This window comes from Colossoma macropomum, unplaced genomic scaffold, assembly GCF_904425465.1.
Source record: "Colossoma macropomum unplaced genomic scaffold, Colossoma_macropomum, whole genome shotgun sequence".
Taxonomy (NCBI): domain Eukaryota; kingdom Metazoa; phylum Chordata; class Actinopteri; order Characiformes; family Serrasalmidae; genus Colossoma; species Colossoma macropomum.
In genome coordinates this window covers 26,358-47,500 of record NW_023494875.1, presented here as the reverse complement: position 1 = coordinate 47,500, position 21,143 = coordinate 26,358, and the positions used below count along the sequence as shown (strand labels likewise).

The window sequence follows — 21,143 nt, the reverse complement described above, 5'->3', positions numbered from 1 at the left end:
GCACTGCAATTTCAGACAGTCTCTCCTGACTCATAGCGTTTCTCATGTAAGTTTTCAATTGACGCAAGCAAGAAAAGTTTCTTTCAGATGACGCCCTGCTGATTGGCACGGTCAGGAAAAATTTAAAGAGGTTAGCAATGTTTACTAGGCTATTGCCTGGATCTGATGCTTTAAAAAGTGCTAATTATTGATCAAAGCTGATTTATTCTGATGGCGTAGCGTTGGAGAGGGAAGTGTAAAAAGAGGAGTTTACAAAACTGGAGTTAAAAAATGATCATCTTTGAAGGAGAGGGGCTATCAAGCTGCTTCAGATCTGAAAAAACCCACAGGTGTTTCTGTCCATCCTTCCAAACAGTCAATCAGACTTAATTTAAACTCAGAGTACATTGAAGGTGACCCTCATTTACAGGGTGGCTAAGCATTATACAAAAACCTGTGATAGTAAATATATAGCAAAGAAAATAAAATATGATCTAGAAATTATTATTAAAACAATACATTAAAATAAAAATTTGAAAACTTTAAGACAATACGACAAGAAGGGTAAGAACAAAAACATATTGTAGAAGACAAAACAATAATGGTAACAGAAAAATTTAAAGTAATAAAAAGAAGTCAAATAAATGACAACAATGAAAATAATTAATACATCAACCAAGAAAACAACTAAAATAGATAATATAAATGAACTCAAATATAAAAAACTAAATAAACTAAAACTGTTGCAGGCTGAGTGGAGATGGTTAGAGATTAAAAGTTTAAAATGGTCCAGTGACACCAGCGAGTGGGGTTTTAGAGTTTCCTGTGATAAATTCCAACTGCAGCTAAAAGTAGATTTTCCCAGTTCAGTAAAAGCTCTCGGCACCTGAAAGATGATCCAGTCACTTGAACAAGTTTGATAATTTTAATTATTTACAGAGAGCACTGATGTGATGTAAAATGGCAGGTGGCCAGTGAGCACTCCTTTTTCCTGCCGCACCGCCAGAGAGGACCAACCTACTTTTTGATACAGTGTGTTTTAGGAGGACAAATCTATAAAATCTGTTTATAATCACATCCGAAAGAATATGTGGTTGCCAAGAAGCTGTTACTGAGAAAATGTTCAAATCAAACAATGAAGCTGCTAATGCTTTCAGAAACAATTAACTGACCACCCCAGAGTCCAGGCCACAACATCACTGATTGCAACCAACTTCTAAGACTGAACTTTGGAGTTGTGTAAAAATATCCCTCCAGATTTCTTTGAGATACTGAAAGCAAGTCAAGAATAGAAGCTGTAATAAAGATACAGAGTGGACACACTAAATACTGAAAAAACTGATATTTTGAGTTGTTGTGGTTTCTGTGTGATTTTCTGTTAAATACATGCTTTCTCTGTTTTTCCTGACGCTGAAAAATGAATGACTTAATGGCTGTTATGACTGGAAATTAATTAAATGAAAGGCTGATATTTGACTTTGGCACACTACTGTAGATTGCCATGTCACTGCCAAAACCCATTTATTATTAACCAGAACTGATAAGACTGTTGTGTTGTGTCTGATCTCGGTCCTGCAGTGCAGCTGTGATGTGCTGAGTGTGTATGGTCATGCCGAGTTAGGGTTAAATACCTGGACTGGAAATGTGGCTCCTCTGTTGCAGAGGCTTGTCACATCTTATCAGGCTTATATCTTGTTTGCTATTTCAGCTTGTTTTATCTGCTGTCAGATTTTACAATCGTCTGAAAGCCTTTACAGTCAGAGAGAGGCTCGCGCCAACAACCCTCATCTGTCCACCTAACTCAGGCAGACTGCTTGTCGGAATTTTCTCTTCTAATACATTCAAATGGGGTGAAAAAGCCCCAGTGCCCACCAACCCCCCTCTTTCTTGCTTACTCTCTCTCTCTCTGCCCCTCCTCCACCCTATGAGGTCGATTCATCAGTAAAAAAAGGCCAGTAGAAGTTCCAATTTGACCCCATCAGCAGCTTCTTCCTGATATTCTGCAGCGTGTACAAGCATGATTACTCCACTTTTTTATGTTGCCACAGGACGTGAAAGAGGCTTAGGTGGGATGTTTGAGCAGAAAGTGCCGTTTCCACCACAGGCGAGAGAACAGGAGGATGTATTGACTTAGCTTAGCCGTGAGGGTGCACACTTTGCTTTGCTAGTCATTTTTGCTAACATGTTTGCAAAGTGCCCCAAGCCTTTATCCACAGCAAGTGATCCTGATTGAACTCACAGAGCTCTGGCCAGGGGCGGTCGGGAGAAGTTTCTTTTACAGGGGTGCTGAAACATTTGAAATGGGGGGTATAAATATGGCTGTGGTGTTGTGGTGGCAGTTTTTTTCAATACTTCTATATGGAGGGTTGAGGGGGGGGTGTTCCAATGTGGTGCGATGGTCTTTTTTCCTCATGCTTATAGTCAGGCTACACACTGAGAGAAATAACTTGGATGTATAGATACCATGGTGAAAAAAAATCCTGAGTGGATAATTTACTTTCGCCATTTCAAGAATTTAACTGGAATTTAACCCTTTTTATTTCCAGCCAAAACACTGCAATAAGAGTATTACTACAATACTTAATACAATCATCATACTTCCTGTATTAAAGAAATGGACTTTTTATTTCATTTATTTATTTCACTAAATCATCAGGACTTTTCTGAAAGCCTAGAAGGCCTCAAGGCTTCCCCACAAGCACACTTGTGGGCTATGAACCTGTTTAGCTCTGCACTTTTTCATCATCTTTTGGAAGGAATGCAAAAATGGACCATGTTTAAAGAGCTATCCATTGCAACAATCTCATAAACGCATGGTAGATACCAGAGATAGGAGCAAATCACTGAGTTGCAAGTAGCAAGTAAGTCCCAATTTATGTCTGAGTGAGTTCAGAAAAGTGCTAATCTTGGCATCCTAAACAAGTCAATACACATTCTTTAGCAAATTTAATGCCATTTCAACAGTGAACACCAAAAATGATGGTGAAGGTAATATAGTCTTTTTAATGATAACATGTTAGTGGTGGGCGGCACGGTGGTGCAGTGGGTAGCGCTGTCGCCTCACAGCAAGAATGGCCTGGGTTCGGTTCCTGGCCGCATGACCTGGGTCATTTCTATGTGGAGTTTGCATGTTCTCCCCGTGTCTGCGTGGGTTTCCTCCGGGTACTCCGGTTTCCTCCCACAGTCCAAAGACATGCAGTCAGGCCAATTGGACGTGCTAAATTGCCCCTAGGTGTGAGTGTGTGAATGTGTATGTCTGTCTGTCTGCCCTGCGATGCACTGGTGACCTGTCCAGGATGTATCCTGCCTTCCGCCCAATGACAGGGATAGGCTCCAGCACCCCACCGCGACCCAGAAGGATAAGCGATTTAGATGATGGATGGATGTTAGTGGTGCATGGTATTGTTTTGACCCCTTAAAATCCTGGTTCACACTCAGGCTCTCGACTCAAAACGAACTCAAACTCCCAAGATCCCACAGCTAGTCCTGTGATTTTCAAAGTACTATTGAACTTAACATCAAACAATAAAAAGTAATAGATGAAGATGAGTCTTTTGATTATTTTAGGGAGCATGTTCCTGTCCCCTTACTGAACCTTAAACCCCCAAACCACACCCAGTGAAGATCAATGTTTAGAGTGTCAGCTAATGATTGTGCTGAGAATGAGCTGCAATAGTCTACCTTGATACTTTTGTATACAGATATTTTGCAGAAAGTGGAAGTCCTGTATGAACTGGTAGGCTAATTACATTTGTGTGATATAAAATATGAATAGGCCTATGAATATTTTTCAGGGGATGCTAATGTAGGCGCTGAACAATTTCCAGAGGGTGCTTCAGCAACCCTCACCTGCTCTTGTGCCATGTCTGACACTGGCACACACATTCACTAAATCTGCTATCAATTCCAACCTTCTGATTAGACGTATCGAAAACAAAGACACTCTGAGCCAGGATAGCAGATGAGATCACATAGCTAGCATATTAAGTTATATAACGGTTTTATTGGCCAGGACCATGCTAGCGAAAGATCCTTAATTACTATATTCATTTCCTGACAGCACTCTCATCTCTTCGTGCTCCAGTGAGCATCCTTGCCATAGATAATGAATGCGGGGCTAATCCACGCACTGCACTTTACATATTTCAGTACAGATATTTCCCTCTCTCTCTCCTTCCCTCTGCTTCACCACCCTCCGCTATTAAGTACCCAGGTAGATTGTTGTTTAAATTTAGCAGCACTAATCTGATGTGTTAATTACACTGTGTGGGGCTGTGGATGCGGAGGCTAAATCTCCATATCAATGAGCTTCTCCCTTCCGAGATCGTTCAGCACTGCGTGTTCAGTCACGGTTCCTCCGCCATCCACACAGGGTCTGAGCGCTGGTCAGATCTACAACCACTCATACACAAACATGCATATTCACATGCGTGAAATTATCATTTATTACTCATACAGATACGCACATTACCAGATCACCTATGTCCTCCTCCACCAAAATACATCCCAGATGAGAGCTCCAGTGTAGCGTCTCTGATCAGCTTACTCTTCCTGCTGCCACTGATGTATAATGAGATGATTTCTAATTATTGCTAATTCCACGCTGCCTCTGCTTGCACACAATGTGCAAGGAGGGTCATTACGCCACCCCGCAAACCAACACATGCAGCAGATGGGAGAAAAATGAATCTTTTGAAGTCTCAGATACTTTTTCCTGTCTTATAGGCTACTTAACAGTCTCTTATGTCTGTTCTCCAATTCAGAATGTGTCTGGTGTTATTACCTCTAATCTTGCTGAATTAGTTCTACCTGGGCATGGCCTGTAATTTAAATGATGACCAATGAGGCCGGTGATTTTAAACCTATATAAATCTTTAATCCTCATAGTTTTTTCTGAGTTTGACTGTAAGAACTCAAAGATAATCAGGTGTTGAAGTCCTGTAGCAACACAACCTAGTAATAGGCACAAACATGCTCCATGTTGTTATTGTTATTGAGGATTTGTGTAAATCAGTGGTGATTTGGGGAAATTCCACAGATACCTTTATCCCATGTGTTATATCCTGCATATTGGCCAGTCAAATCTGTTACAAGTTACATTACAGAACCTCCTCTGGTAGACTAATTCAGATTAAACAGTGCATGTAAATAGTAAGGGTGTAACAATTACAAGGAATGCTCAAAACAGTGTGATATGTCGTCTCTTCCTTGGGGTTCTCATTTGCTGTCATTTATCTGAGACAAAATAAAGTATATAATTAAAGCTCTGTGATCTGAACTATTAGTTTGCCTCCTGTGAGGAGTGCTGACTTACATTAGTATTGTTTAAGGCAGAGCTGTGCAAATTTATCCACAAAGGGCTGGTAAAGCTGCAGGTTTTCATTCCCAAACAAGCTGGAGTACATCTGATTCCACTCATTAGATCAATTGGTCTCAATCTTCAAAAAGTTGATCATGTGTGCTCCTGCTTTGTTGGAATAAAAAAGCTGCAGGTACTCCGGCCCGTACCTGTACCAGATCAAGCCTCTTGGTTGTGTATAGATCTCTGTTTTGGGCAGTAAATTTGCTTCGGTTTATTTGATCAGTCTCGACAATTAAATCAAGCCCAGAAATTCATCATTTCTGTAAACTTTGTTGTTTTGCTGTCTAAGTGGCTACATGCATTACACAAACGTGAACCATCAAGACAGAAAGCAAAAAACTAAACTGAGCAATAGGACTTTGAATGTAGCTTATGTGACTTAAGATGACTTGAGTCAATGATGTATAACAAATATCTTCAGTATCTGAACTCTGACTCCATCTGTAATATATGTTTATTGCTTTTGCATTCAGGGATGTGTTTGGTATCTAACACCATCTTAAACGAGGGCTTCATTGCTACTATTTTTTTTTTACCATCAATACATGTGCAGCAGTGTGAGTGTGTATAAGATGTCTACTGCACTACTGTACACTCTTTGTGTGCTGACTCTCTCATGCTCCAGCTAATGGAAGATGCATCAAGGGGTCACATGTAATGCCTGAGTGCTTTAGTAGAAGTCAACTAACGTTCCAAATGTCGTGTTTATTTCCTCTCTTCCTTTTCTTCTTACTCTGTTCAGTTCCAGCTCTTAGCTTGTCAGCTCTTTATTCTGTCAGAACCACTGCAAAAGAACATTTTCATCATTTTCAGTGACTTGGTAGGCTAAGTCAATGGCATTTATTGCCTACACTCTAAAGAAAGTGAGTTTGTCAAGGGTTCTTGAGTAACGGCAATGGTTATATATAGATCCATGATTGCTCCAAGCTGAATACTTAAATGGTTCTTTGCTGTTTAGAAAATAGTTATTTTATGTGTGCCATTATAATTAAGCTGCTGTTGGCCAGTTATTACATTTATACAGTCGTATCCAAAAGTTTGGGTCAAATGATGTGTTGTTAATTTTCTAAGTGAAAATAAGTACACATCCTCTACAGAGAACACACTTCTGCACATTTTAATACACAATTACTGTTTATTTGCTAAATTTAATATGTTGGAAAAAAACAAAACCTAAAATGTGGCTTGTGAAAAAGTTACAGCAGTTTGTATTTCAGGTTTTATTATTTTACAATATGTTAAACTCAGCTAATAAATAGATATTGTGCACTAAAATTTGCTGATGCCATATTTACATCTAGAATGTGTTAATTTAATTTTACTTCTACACCTGTTTTGCATCCATTATTATTAGTAATAGGCCTATTAGTATTATTATTGTGTATAATTTCCATAGAGATTGTTTTATATAGAACTTGTATAGAACCTATTCTATATACCTACACCGGAGGTTCAGCACAAGTCTGTCTGAAAACTGCTAGTCTAAATAAGCAGTGATTCTGTTCACAGTTGTCATGGTCTGAATAAGGCCTTAGTCGACTTAAGTTTAGCGCTGTTACAACATGGTCCAGGTTGATATTGGCCAGACTACTGGAGATTTGGGCATGTAAATGCTTAGTTCACTCCACTACTCGCACACAGAGCATTTGCAATGTTTTGTGGCTCTTTCAGGAGAAGTACACATGAAAGGGCAGAGTAAATTTGCAGAGTAAATAGTAGGAGGAACTGTTGGGGAAATCATACAAGGATAAATTTAGGGGGGCTATGAAGGAGGCATTTCACATCAGACTGTGTTGGCTTGCGTGTAAATGGCACTATACATGATCTTGGTTCAGCCCAGTCTCTTACCTCAGTCTAACTCAGGCTACTGTGTACGTGCAAACCTAGTTATTGACAAATTCCAATCAGTCTTATGAAATGAAAATTGTACACTTTACTGAAAACATTCAGTTTCAGGCCAGTGGTGGACGCAGGTTTTCTATGATCTTTGTCTTTATTAAGTCATTTTTATAGTTCACAGTCACCCTGTGCCCTAAACCACATCAATGAGTCTATCATACCTTTATGACGAGCTGGATGCAGTTTGAGTTGAGAAAAGTTAATGAAAATATTTGGGTGACTTTTGACTTCTAGTGCTTGCAACATTAGCTTTGTAGCTCCAGTGCTGAACTAAAGAGTGAAAATTTCTGATCAACTATATCTGGGGTAAATGGAAAGATTGTGTAAATTTGATTTTTCACAGAAACCGTTCTTTTAAAATGAGAAAACTTGGACAGTTAAAAACTTTATATTGCAACCTCTCCATGGTCTTTCCCCTCTAACTTACTTGTACTCCCCCCACACAAACCCAAAACAGTGATGTTGCTGGTAATATGACTTGAACAACAAAGCACTTCAGAGCAATTACAGACATTTTTTTTTCTCTCTCTCCCTCTCTTTCTCTCTCTCCCTCTCTCTCTCTCCAAGTGCAGTATTTACTCCCTGGTGTGGAGTAACTGTAGCAACTGACTGTTCAAATCTGTTGTGTGCATTGGGAGCCTTCATGGTAATTTATCCTCAGAACTCTAAATACAAATTAGGCTTGTTAAACAGTATAATGCATTCATTAGGTACACTGAGCAGCCTTGTTGTGCGCCAAGTGCTCCTATTCATCTCTCTCTTTCTATCTTACTCTCTCATTCTCCCCCTCTCCCTCTCTTTCCTCCTCCATCCATCTATCTCTCTCTCCATCTCCCTAATTAAAAATTTAAATATCAGTCGCCTCATTGTGGAATCATCTCAAGGAATGGTAATTAGCAAATTTCCAAATGCAGTAATTGCAACCTTGAGGAAGTAATTAAGGGGCTTTGTTCTTGTACACGGAGGCCAGATAATGGGCATATCATTCTCATCAGGGCTCTGCTAATAAACTCAGGGGGGAGATTAATCAGGTATGGTTTCACGGGTCAGTCAAGTTTGCATTTCCCGACATATAATCGACATTAATTATTTAACTAATGCACGCTTTTTATGAATATTTCAGCATTATTGGGTGTGTGAAGCAAAAGAATGAATATGAAGTTTAAAAATGTGTTTCTCTGAAGCGGGCGGTCTCGTGGGGCTGTGGTCCAGGGCCGGTGGAGAGCTGTCCAGGAAAAGACGTCCACTGAGTTGGAAAGTGATGTCTGAGAGCTTTTTGGTGTTCTGGTGCGGTCAGGTGTTCTGTGCCTGTGCAGATGGAGTAAACGCCCAACTAGCGCTTTAATGTGTTTCCATCCAGTCCCCTCTTCAACAGGAAAGATTCTGCAGGTGCAGTTTTATGACATTCTAGCAGTCGTGTATAAGGAGAGATATCTCTGTGTTGGCAGTGACTATTAAAGCAGACATATAGCAGTGGTTGTCACCAGACAAGCAGTTTGTAGTGACAGGTCAGTGAAAAATCAGATTTACATAACTTATCCCAAATGTTGATCAGATAAGTTACGGAGCCCTGGAGGGGACGGAAAAAAAAATAATTAATTTGAGCGAACGTTTTGTAGTTTGTACGCACGTTTTCTTTTATTTGTGGTCACGATTCTTAAATCATTCCCTCAGTTTCTTTTAATCATGCGCACGTTTTCTTTGCTTCGTGGGTATGTATTCGTGATCACGATTTTCTAATTCGTTCTGTCGTTTTCTTTTAACCGTGGTCATGTTTTATTTTTAACTGAACGCACGTTGTTTGTGTTTTGATAACAGCTCACTGAGACTGTCTGATGGGTTTTGATCTGTTAGATTGATGAGATAATGAACAGAGATGCTCATCAGGTCTGATTTTGATTTGGGGGGGTTATGAGGAAACTGCAGCTCCTCTTCACAGCAAACGGCCCACGGTGTTTCTGCTCCTGCGTCAAGCTGCGGTGTTAGAGATTATCAAACAGTTACAGGAAGAAATGATCAGCATTTCAACATCCTCACATTAACATATCTACATCTAATCCATAGATCTATTAAACTCTCTCTCCATTTGACCTCATCCCACATGACTGTTTCTATGTGTGTTTAATTTGAGTTTGTTGAAACGTTGACCCTGATCATTTCTTCACATTATTGCCTCACACTGTGAAAAAATGGTAACTTGGCAAGTGAATTGATCTCACATCTTGTGGATATAGCTAATATTTCACATTAGGGGTGCGGGGAAAAAATCTATTTTTAGATGCATCGCGATGCGGACGTGAATGATTCTGAATCGATTGTCAAAAATCGATTTTCTAAATATTTAATTTATAACGTAATGTTGGTGGAACACAAAAGGCGGAACTTGGAAGTGCGGAAGTGCAGTGCCCGGACAGTCTGTGGCGGCACATAACAAAAACAACTGGATGAGCGAGAAATCCAACCGGCTCCCTTTGCATTAAAGCCAGGTTAGGTCAGGAGTCACAACCCAAATGTTAACATTTTGTCCTTTCAACAAAAATCAAACCACCTTGGGAGCCGCAACATTTAATGTCCAGTATGTCTCAGTATGTGATGATGTCCTAGTATAGACTAACCAATATAAACGAAAGCGCAGACTTACTTTGCTGTGCTTTAAGCTTCGCCTACAGCCGCTTTCCTCCCATCTCTGCCAGAAAAACTTTTCCTCAGTAGTTGATCAGTTAAATGTCTCTCAACGTTCGACTGTTTTCCGAGGCTGAAGTCGCTTCTTATTCTCCAGCTTCTTGTTCGATTTTACCCGTTCCACCTTAAATTCTAACTGAGGCGCCGAATGTAAATGCGGCACCATTTAAGGTGGAACGGGAGAATTCAAAAGAGAAGCTGACTTCAGCTTCGCCACTTTTTAGTGTTTGAGAGTCTCTCGTTGCAGATTTAACGTACCAGGAAACCAACTGCACTGCTTATAAATGCAAATAACGCATCGCTGCTATGTGACCTGCAGTCTGCACGCCGAACCTCAGGCGTTGCGAAACAGGGCTTTCGCGCTATGTTGCACACGTCCCATCTCAAAGATACTTTACTGACACAGCGATTCCCCCGTCTCTACAACGAGACCAAAACCAAAGTTATAAAATCACTTAAGAAAATGGGTAGAATAGCTGTAACATGTGCTGCGTGGACATCCACTGCCACTGGATCTTATTTCACCGTAACTGCGCATTTTATCGCAGATGAGTAGCAGCAGCTTCTCATGCTTCAAACAAGAGCACTGAATGAGAGCCTTCTAGTTCACTTGCCACATCACTTCCATTTGATTTATTAAAAAAGATATTGGAAGTAAATTCATTATGGATCATTACAAATACTATGCTTTAAAAGTTCCAAGTCACTTTAAATGCTGAGTTACTTAGTCACTTTAAAATGTATATTGTCTCTATATTCTGTCTATATTTTGTGTGTATTTTGTGTATATTTAATATATTTCAGTTGGTTTTTCTTGTATTTCTATTTTTACTTATTTATTTTCTGTAGAGTGATTAGCTGAGCCTCACCACAAGCATTTCATTGCATAAATGTCCTGACATGTTGTGCAAATGACAAATAAACTTGAAACTTGAACTCGAAACTTGAGCTCACAGTGAGAAAATATAAATGCTATATAGAAAAAAAGATGCATCGAGATGCATCGATAATCGTTTTATAATCGTACTGCAGCCCTCTGAATTGTAATCGAATCGAATTGTGAGGTGCCTAGAGATTCCCACCCCTATTTCTTTTACTTGTTTTAAGTCATTTTATTAACTGCAATTATTATATTAACAGATAACGTAGCTTGAAAACAAGCCAAAAAAAGCTGGTCCAAATAATTCAAATACTTGAGTATTAATTTGTTGAATTCATATTTGTTTCTGTATTTGGTATTTTGGTAAGTTTTTGAGCCATATAACTTGTAGCCTAAATAAATTTCATCAGCAAAGGCCTTTTGATAGAACAGCTTTTAATATATGGATTATAAAAAGAAATGAATTATAGCTAGTTAAGTTTAATATAGCATAAATGAATACCAAGCATCCACATCACCTCACCTCAGAGTACAACAAACTATTCTTTCCTTGTGGCCATTGAAGCTGCTAGAGCAAAAGATTCTATATAAATAAAATGTATTATTATTATTATTATTGCTCCACAATAAGGCTTTATACACCCCTAGACAAAGTCTGGTATTGGCTGTGGTGATCTCAGACCCGTGTGCAGCTGCCTCAGAGCATCCCTTTTTCTATTGACTGCTTTTTAATGGAGATTATACATCATGTGCGTGCAGTTAAACACTTGTGTCAGTTATTTTATCACCCGAAAGTAGCTGAATTCACTAATTAGCAGGGGTGTCTGAATACTTTTGGACATACAGTTTGCCCAGTGCTAGCTGGTGAAGTAAGGCTTCCACTGCTTGTCAACTACATTAGATTTATAGCTCTAGTGTGGAACATAAGAAGCGAATTGCGAACACCAAACACGGCATAGTTGATCGGCTGTATTTTTGTCGAACTATCGCTTTTTTTGAGTGAGTAGTTTTTCCCTTGAGCTCCGTGTCAGTGCGTGCAACAGCAAACTCCCTGAGCAGAAGCAGGACTGTGTGGAGGAGGCTCTTGTCAAACAGACTGTGGCAGGAAAGGTGAGGGTAAAGGTAGGTCAGCGTTGAGTGGAACACATCCTGGATGTCAAAGCCAGCCCCGTAAAAGCAGGAAGCACGAGCCACAGAGCTTTTAAGGTGCGTGTACTCCGCGTGGCCGGTGAGGAGACGTCCTTGCAGGAATGAGTCAGAACCTGGGCCATGGAGGACATCATGGCTGACTGAACCCATGAGTCCTGATCGCTCTCAACATTCCCCCCTCCACTCCTTTCTCTCTCCCCCTTGACTCCCCCACACTCTTCTCTGATGTCTTGGTTTCAAGCTGCATTTTCCAAGCCACACATTCATCATGCTGCGAGACTACCATAGATGGTTTGGAAGTTGTATCTCCATTCATTCAGCCCTGTGTTGGCTTTGCTGAACTGTCCTCTGCATTGTGCTGGAATGTGTTTACTTTACAGTGTCATTTGTTTGATAGTAGTTTGGGGTGAGTTGCCTTTTTTCCATCATGCTAAATAAATTACAGCTCCCCAGCAGACAGTTTGCAGCCGTTAACTTTGGATCGCGTTTTCCCAAACCAAACTTGGTCTCGCGTTTGCAGCCCTTTAGGTGTTCAAACCCCTTCTGCATGCTTTAGAAATGCATGAACCAGCGAGACATTCCTGTTTTCAGCCAATTTTCCTTCCTATCCAGGCGTAGCCAGTTCTCCCGTTACTTCAGCTCATTAAGGTCCACATTTACAACAGAGGTCTGAAGGTCTGAAGGTAAGAGTGGGCGACATGGCAAAAATATTGCATTGGGACACTTAAAGGCAAGACAAGCCAAGTTTATTTATATAGCACCTTTCAAACACTGCTGTCATTCTAAGTGCTTTACAAAGGAGAAAATTCAGAGTCAGAGTTGTTCAAAAAAAGTAAATGCAAATAGAACAAACTTAAGGTAAAACAACATTAAAAACATAATTAAAACATGATTAAAACAATACATTTAGAAGAGAAAAACATTAAATTAAAAATTAGAAATGAAATTAGGATAATTAAATAATGCCCTGCGATGGACTGACGACCTGTCCAGTGTAATGCTGCACAAGCACAGAAAGATGCTCGCGGATCTTAAAACGGAAGTGGTTTAATGAGAGAATAGTAAGATGGTAAGACAGTTTCAGGGCAAATCCAAAATCCAAAAGCCTAGCAAAAAGTCAAAAAAACGGAAAATACAAAATACACAAGCAACCAGAGCAAAAGGGCAAACACAAAAACGCAATATCCAAAAAAACAGGCAAAGGGTTCAATACACAAGACAGGAAAACAGTAGAAAAACGCTCAGTAGTCCAGTGAAGGGCAATAGGAGAACAAACCAGAGACTATTTAAAGCCTGGGACAAACAAACACAGGTGAATTGCATTAGAATTCAGGCGACTGCGAACGAGACAGATGCGTGTGATTGGTGGGAGGGGTGACATCAGGATTTGAATCATGGGAAATGGAGTCCTGGAGCATGTTAGGCAAGGGAGGAGAACCCGGAAGTGTGACATCCAGGGTGTTTGCTGCCTTCCGTCTAATGACCACTGGGACAGGCTCTGGCTCCCCCTGTGACCCGGAAGGATAAGTGGCTTAGAAAATGTGTGTGTGTGTGTGTGTGTGTGTGTGTGTGTGTGTATGTGTGTAGTTAAACAATCAAATTAAACACTAAAAGTTAGATTAGGATTAAAAAAAAGTGTTATTACAGAGGAAAAGGGGCTAGAAATGCTAACAGTGTTTGAGCTGAAACTGCTCAAACAGCAATGTTTTGAGTCTGGATTTAAAAGTGTCCAGTGTCTGAGCTCTTCTAATGCTCTCTGTCAACTGGTTCCATTTAAGAGCATCATAGAGAAACGCTGTTTCTCCATGTTTAGTCTTCAGTTGTCTTTACCTTCAGCATGACTAACTGACTAGTTCTAATGATCTGGGAGTTCTGCTCGGCGCATATCGCTGCAGCATATGAAATAAATATGCTGGTCCTACATGATTGAGAGATTTATAGACCAGTAACAATATCTTAAAGTCTATTCTGTAACAGACTGGTAGCCAGTGTAAAGATTTGAGAATGGGGGTGATGTGTTCCCTTCTTTTACTCATAGTGAGACTCTGGCAGCTGCATTTATTGGGAGAATTGGCACAATTGACCAACTTTCAGTCAGCTATTTGTTACTATGAAGGTTATACACACTTTCCACTGGTTGTTTTTAGGATGGTTTCAGAGGTTTTGTGTGTTTTTTATACTGTGTGCAGTTGTTAAGTGATTAAGTTTAAATACCCTTTATTAAATACCTTCAATGTACCTAGAAAAGTGTATAATTTAATTATTACAAAAGAATACAATATTGCCATAGCAGTAACTCCTATCTGAAAGTCTTTGTCATGAAGTCAGAATTGTGCAGGCAGTCAGCAGTTTCTTCCTCTTCATGTAACAGTGCCACCTTTCTGGAAGGCTAACAGCTCCACGTGTACCTCCCTTTGATGCACATGAAACCCTGTCATGTATCAATAAGACCAAACACAGACTACGGGTTTACTTAAAGGGCCCCTATTTTATTTTTTTTTCCTATTTAATTTTTTTCTCCAATGTCTATTAATAACATTTTTTAAAACAAAGTTTTGATTTCTGATATATGTAAATGACCTCTATTCTGATGGACTGCATCATTTAACTTCCGCATGAATAAGTGGAGCTAAACGACTGTAGGCAGAATAGATAGAAGGTATTAGAAGATGTAAACTAGCGTTCAAAATTTTGGTATCAATGTTTTCAATTATATAAAACTGATTTGTTTGCGGAAAAGTATATAAATTATTCCAGTGTGTTCGTCCTGTACCACTTCACAGCTTTTAAATAATTAGTAGGACACTACGCTCTCAGAAATACAGGTCTGAAACTGTCACTGGGGCAGTGCCCCTCTTGTCACTAGGGTGGTACCCTCAAGAGTACATCTCAGTACCTTTAGTCAGGGAACATAATTGTACCATAATCCACTGAAATTATATTTTCTAAGTTGTACTGACTCCACACACCCCATCTCATCTTCAGGCTTTTCATTTCATTCTTCTGCTTTAAAACATTAGGCTATGAAAAGGTACAAATATGAAATTTTCATCTGGAAAAAACAGTGTATGAAGCTGTAAATAAAAATTAATACATTTTGGGTGTGTCCAGAGTGATGAACAGAGCTGTAGATGATTTCAAAATGACTGAGAAAGCTGAGTAGAACATGGGGAATCAAGTTATAATAAAATCCATATAGAGTATTCATGATATTACAAAAGCAGATATCAATTCTTAAGGCAGGTAATGATTAATTTAAAAGATAATTACAGTATAAGCTCAGTGGACCAAAAATCAGTCACCTGTGGCTGATACGTGCCTAATAGTGTATAGTACCTCCACAAGCACGAATAGCAGCTGCGATTCAATTTGTCTTGGACTGGACAAGATTCTGGATGTAGGCAACATAAACGTTTAGCCACTTATGCAGCAAAGAATTGCGCAGTTCAGCCAGATTTCGTGGATGCCTTCCTCCTCACTGTTCATCATGCCAATCAATCACATTTGCAGCCCTGTGAACGTGAGAATTATCATCTTGGAATGTAGGGATAGGAATTTTATGTTCCTCGGTAAGATGATGAGCAAAAGGCAAAACCTAGTTGTCCAGCAGCTCAATGTAGGCACTGTTGTTCAAATTTACTGTCACCTCAACCAAAGGACCCATTTCCATGTAATTAAAACACACCCAGAACATCTCAGAGCCTCCTCCATCTTGAACCAAACCCTGCTTCCTGAGGTCTATGATGAACACGACACCTAGCATCATTCACATACAGGCAGAAACAAGATTCATCTGACCAGGTAGCCAGTTTCCAGTCATGAACAGCCCATTTTTTATGTCTCTTCGTCCACTGTACCCAGGCAGCTTTGTGAGCAGAGGTGAGCAAAGGCCATTTGCATGCCACTCCATATGTTCATGGTATGCAGTTTTGCCACCCGTATGACCGTACGCTTCGATACACCTGAAAATTCAGCTACTTCCTTCACACTATGGTCTTTGGCACGCACAAATGCAATCACTCCTTTTTGCCAATCATTAACATCTGCTTTGTGGCCCATTTTCCCCACATCGAATGAGACATTTACTGCACAGTACCAGCTCTTCTCAATCTGTGAATCTCGTCACAGGTATTTATAGCCCAGTCAATCTCGTGCAACCCCATCTGCAGGATGTTACTACCACCTTAACACTCAAGGTGACTAATTTTTTGGTCCAGGGAGCTTATTATAACATTGTGCACAAAATACTTGAAATTTTGAATAAAACCTATAAAAAATAAAATGTAGACAATATTTGAATGACAATATTTAAACCCACACTGTATAAGTTCTGTATATATATATATATATATATATATATATGTTATTATTGTATATAAAATAATATATATTAAAAATATAGCAGGTGATTCCAAACCTTTTGTAAAAAAAATTGTGACATCACAAAAGCAATTCAAAATGAGCTTTTTTTTTTTAACACTTTAGTTTCCTCATGTTGACCCTATGGACTGGGGAGTGAATGGGTAACATTGTTTACAAAGTACATAAAAAAGTGAGGAATTTAGTTTCACATGAAATGAACCCTTTAATGATGGTAAACAGAGTAACTCTGCCAAGGAGAGCACAACAAATGCACTTTAGTGCCTGTGACCGTATGTCACAGCGAAGCCTCAACCTCAAGTCAACCCTTCACTGTGGGAGCACTGCTTTAGCTGTTTAGAATCACTCCAAAGACTCTGCTTAAGAAACCTAATGCTGAGTTTCATACTAAGCTTTTAAAGCTCCTGCGGTGTTTGCTAAGGAAGCTGTCAGTAGGGATACCATTTTAAACCTATCACTGTGTCTGTGAAATGTCACTTTTTTGGTCGACCGTGGAGCCAGGTGTGCGTTACCCTGATATGTGTCCTGTTGTGTTTCTGGATGCTCTGATTTCGCGGCACATCAGCTTAGTGAGCGAGACGGGAGGGTGGCGGATGTGTGTGTGTGTGGCGGGAGGGGGGTTTTTGAGGGAGATGCAGCTCGATGAGGAGTGAGTCCAGAGACTCTTTCAGCAGAAAGTTACTCTATAAATGTCAATATGAGTTCAATAGGAAATTAGATGGATTACAGGTGAACTGTGTCTAATGTATTCATGTGCTGGAGTCAGCAGTGCCATGACTGACGTTTCTGCTGATTTAGAATGCCCTTTCACAAATAATGCTAATTATCCTCCATGAGCTCAAGCAAAAAGACCATTTTCCTTAGTCATCGTCACTTTTTCATTAATACCGTTTGGGGGAAAAAAAAAAAGTACAAAACGAAAAAACAAACTCTTCTCCCTGAACAATTATAGCACGGCCAAGCACCTTTCACTCTATTAGCTCACACAGTCACTCAGAGATGCTCAGTAGAAACAACCACACATACGCACACTGGTGGCGTACAGTATTGATTTGACACTGAAATTCAATATTATGAGAATGATGGAATCAGACAATATTTAAAGTGAACCTGAAAGCAAAATTGACCTTTTTTTAGCTTGTAAGATCAGCATGATTCATCTCATCATACAGTGACCTCTATCTTTGGGACAAAGATACTTTCTTTTTTATTTGTCTTTGTACACAGTTTTAAATGTGTACTTAAACAATTCACATGTGGTGAAAGTGCACATTGACACCATAATGTTTGGTATGTATGTAGCAATAAATTAGTCCTGTTTAGTACTTTGTTGCATATCCTTTTCATGCAATGACTGCTTGAAGTCGGTGACTCATAGGCATCACCGGGTGTTGAGTGTCTTCTCTGGTGATGCTCTGCCATGCTTTTAATGCAGCAGTCTTCACCTCCTGTCTGATTCAGGGGGCTAGTTCCTTTAAGTTTTGTATTCAGCATAGGAAAGGAATGCTCAACAGGATTCAGATCAGGTGCATGACTTTATTTAGCTTTGAGAAACTCCTTTGTTGCTTTGACAGTATGTTTGGGATCATTGTCTTCCTGTAGGACGAAGCACCATCGAATGAGTCTGAAGGCATTTTTCTGAATTTTAGCTGACGTTTCTGTACACCTCAGAATTCAATGTGAACAAAAGTCTAAATGCTGAAAGCTCTCTTATACCTGCACTAATGGAGCCGTTAAGCACCTGAGTAATCACAAACACTGATGAAGCCCTATGTCCCAAACATTATGGTGCCTTGAAATGGGGGACAACTATGTATAAAATGTGCTGTAATTTCTACATTGTAAAATTAAAATGTATAAAAATACCCTTTATTAAATCTGAGAATGTGCACTTTAACCATATATAAATTGTTTGAGTACAAATGTAAAGCTGATGGAGTTTAGAGGCAAATAAAAAATACATATACCTGTGTCCCAAACATTATGAAGCGCACTGTATATTGTTTTAAAACAAAACTGTTGTTTTCCTGTCATTAAAATATGTTATCTTTTGCCCACCTCTAAAACATCTGATTTTTGTTTACATCACCAGTAGGTGGGATAAAATTATATTAATCAATAATATCATATTTCTCCTCCCCCTCTTATCACTGAGAAAAACTCTCAGATAGCTTAGAGACCCACCCTGACACAGAACTACGTAAGTTATGATTTCCAATTTATGTTGACTAGTTTAGACCACACATTCAACATATGGTCATAGTATGAGAAAGGCCTGTATGACTGAAGGAGGTGAGAGAACTCTGAGAACGTGGGTTGGGTTCTACTAAGTACAAAGCTAGAACTACTAATATGTAGATATGTATATGTAGTATTATATAAGTATGTATGTACTAAGATAATAATCCAGACCCCCTTTTGATGGAGTGAGATAGAAGTGAAAGACTGAACTGAAGGAGAGATTGAACTCCTGAAATGAGGATATGGGGAAGTGGCGAGGCGCAATAGCTTAATCACAAGAAACAGAAGATTTTGTAGGAAAATTAAGAAATTTGTAATTTGGAAAGAAATTTGGAAGTTATATTGGAAGGAGGAGGAGCTCCAGGCATGGTCCTCCTGACAAACTTTAGTTATTGCACTCCAAAACATTTAATTTACCATATATTTTTGCAGTAACAGTAATAAGAAATGTTCTGTTTATGTTTACAGACCATAAAAGCCACCTCTCCGCTGGGTGACCCGCGTGTGACCTATAACCTGGAGGAGGGTCAGGTGCCTGAGACTAACATGCCTGTGCGCTTCTACATCAAGCCCAACCGGAGGGATGGCTCAGCGTCCATTCTGGTAGCTGAGCCGCTGGACTACGAGAGCACGCGCTTCTTCACCCTACGCGTCCGTGTGCAGAACGTAGCAGCAGTCCCACTCGCATCCTTCACCACAGTCTATGTCAACATCACGGGTAAAAGTCACTTTCACATATACTCACTGATGAGCTCTTACACCCAACACACTAACAGCAGTCACTACAGTTAGGGCTTTATTTCAGTGCCAACTAGGGCTGCCACCTGTCCAGGATTTCCCTAGATTGTCCAGGTTGTCTGTTCAGGAAATAAGTAATTCCACAAATGTCAGCCAGGTCCAGGCTGCCAAGATTTTTCATATTGTCGCTGTCCAAAGAAAAACAAGCAGCTCCAAAATGGTAACTTTACAGGACAGGGCCACTGATCAAGCATCCAAGAATTTCACAGGGCTAAGCTGGCAACCTATTGGCAGGACTGTCCACACAGAAAATATCTCTTTAACCCCTGAACCTTGGCTTATTATTCAGTTATTACTGTTAGGAGTTCTGATCCAGTAGCTGGTATGTTGGTTTTCGCAGTTCAAAATTGGAACTGTGCTTTTTCCGTTGGTCAGTGGCACAGTACTGAAGGGTCCAGTTTTTTTTTGTTTTTTTTTCTACCTGTTTAAAATTGGTACAAATAGAATCTAATGGTACTTGGGGGTGTTCTCTGCTTTTGCTGACATTTGCAGATGAAGGCAACAACAATTTAGCAAATTCTTCACTCTCTCAGGTGACAATAAAGTCACCGAGCATTATTATATCATGAATAAGTGCAACAGAATGTAAAGCAGGATTGGGTGTTGATATACAGATCACAATTTTTACAATTATTACTTTGTAAAGAGTGTGCTAAGGTGGTCTGAGCTAGTTAGGAAGCACATTTCCTTCACAGTTAGGACAAACACATTTATGCTTGCCTCTGTAGAATGAGTTTTTGCATATTTTTACACTCAACAGAGAAAAATATAAGCTCGGTTTGATTCAGTCACATAATTTTGTGTAATTGTGGACATTTGTATGTGACTGCAGAACAGCACACCTTATAATTTCATATCAGCACAAGTAGCGTTAAGCTAAGATCACCTGTTAGCAAGATAGCCAATTAGATTACAGTGGCAAAAATGGCAAAAAGCAATTCAAGATTTAAATCACAGTTACTATGATGGTTCCAGCTGTCTCTCAAGCAGGAACTAGAACTAGAACCAGGTTCTTTTGGTTGATATTTGGGTCAGTTCTTGTTTTTGTATGCACAGTGGAAAAACAATTATTCTTTTAATGATTATTTACTATGAAACTACTATGTAATTTTATGTAGTGAATTACTGTAGTGTGTACCAAATGGGTTAAAACCTCACTGAGAAAAGAACAGCATTGAACAGAACTAAGCAAAGAAAAAGAAAGAAAAAAGAACAGTAAAGAAAGGAGAAAAGAAAAGAAGTTGACATCAATATACAACCCGGTGCAAATATGCGTTGACAACCAGCGCCACGCTGCAGATCTGCCCTGGGTGGGTTTATTTACCAGCGTTTCCTGCCTGTGCCGCTCACCGTTCCTCACACAGCAGTCTGCTCTGATTCTGTGACTGCGTTTGAATTAAAGCAAGGCTGACATTAATGTTCCTTTCCTTCATACCTAATTTAGCCAGTGCTGTACGTTTGTGTACCGAATGCGTGCTCTGTTGCTGGAGGTGCACGGAGATACATGACACTGATGAGTGTGTGACAGGTAGCTATGGTTATGTATGTGTGTGTGTGTGTGTGTGTGTGTGTGTGTGTGGGTGGGTGGGTGTGTGTTTGGGGAGCAGTAAGCAGCTACAGCAGGGAAGCACAACACTTGAGACCGTATCAGCATTAATTAGTGGGAAAATGGAGATTGAAATGGAATGAAAGGAAGACAAAAGCCCTCGGAAAGCTCGTTAGAGAGGCGCTGTAATCAGCGCGCTGCGGGGAACAGCCACTCACTCACCCATA

General features: G+C 39.8%; 1 protein-coding gene across 1 annotated transcript in view; it reads left to right on the top strand.

The window, feature by feature from the left end:
• LOC118800367 (neural-cadherin-like) overlaps positions 1 to 21,143 on the top strand; it is a 168,919-nt gene that overhangs the window by 125,778 nt on the left and 21,998 nt on the right. Inside the window, exon 13 of the mRNA XM_036560570.1 lies at positions 19,041 to 19,290. Within this exon, the coding sequence (XP_036416463.1) occupies positions 19,041 to 19,290 (250 nt within the window). The remainder of the gene's footprint in view (positions 1 to 19,040; positions 19,291 to 21,143) is intronic.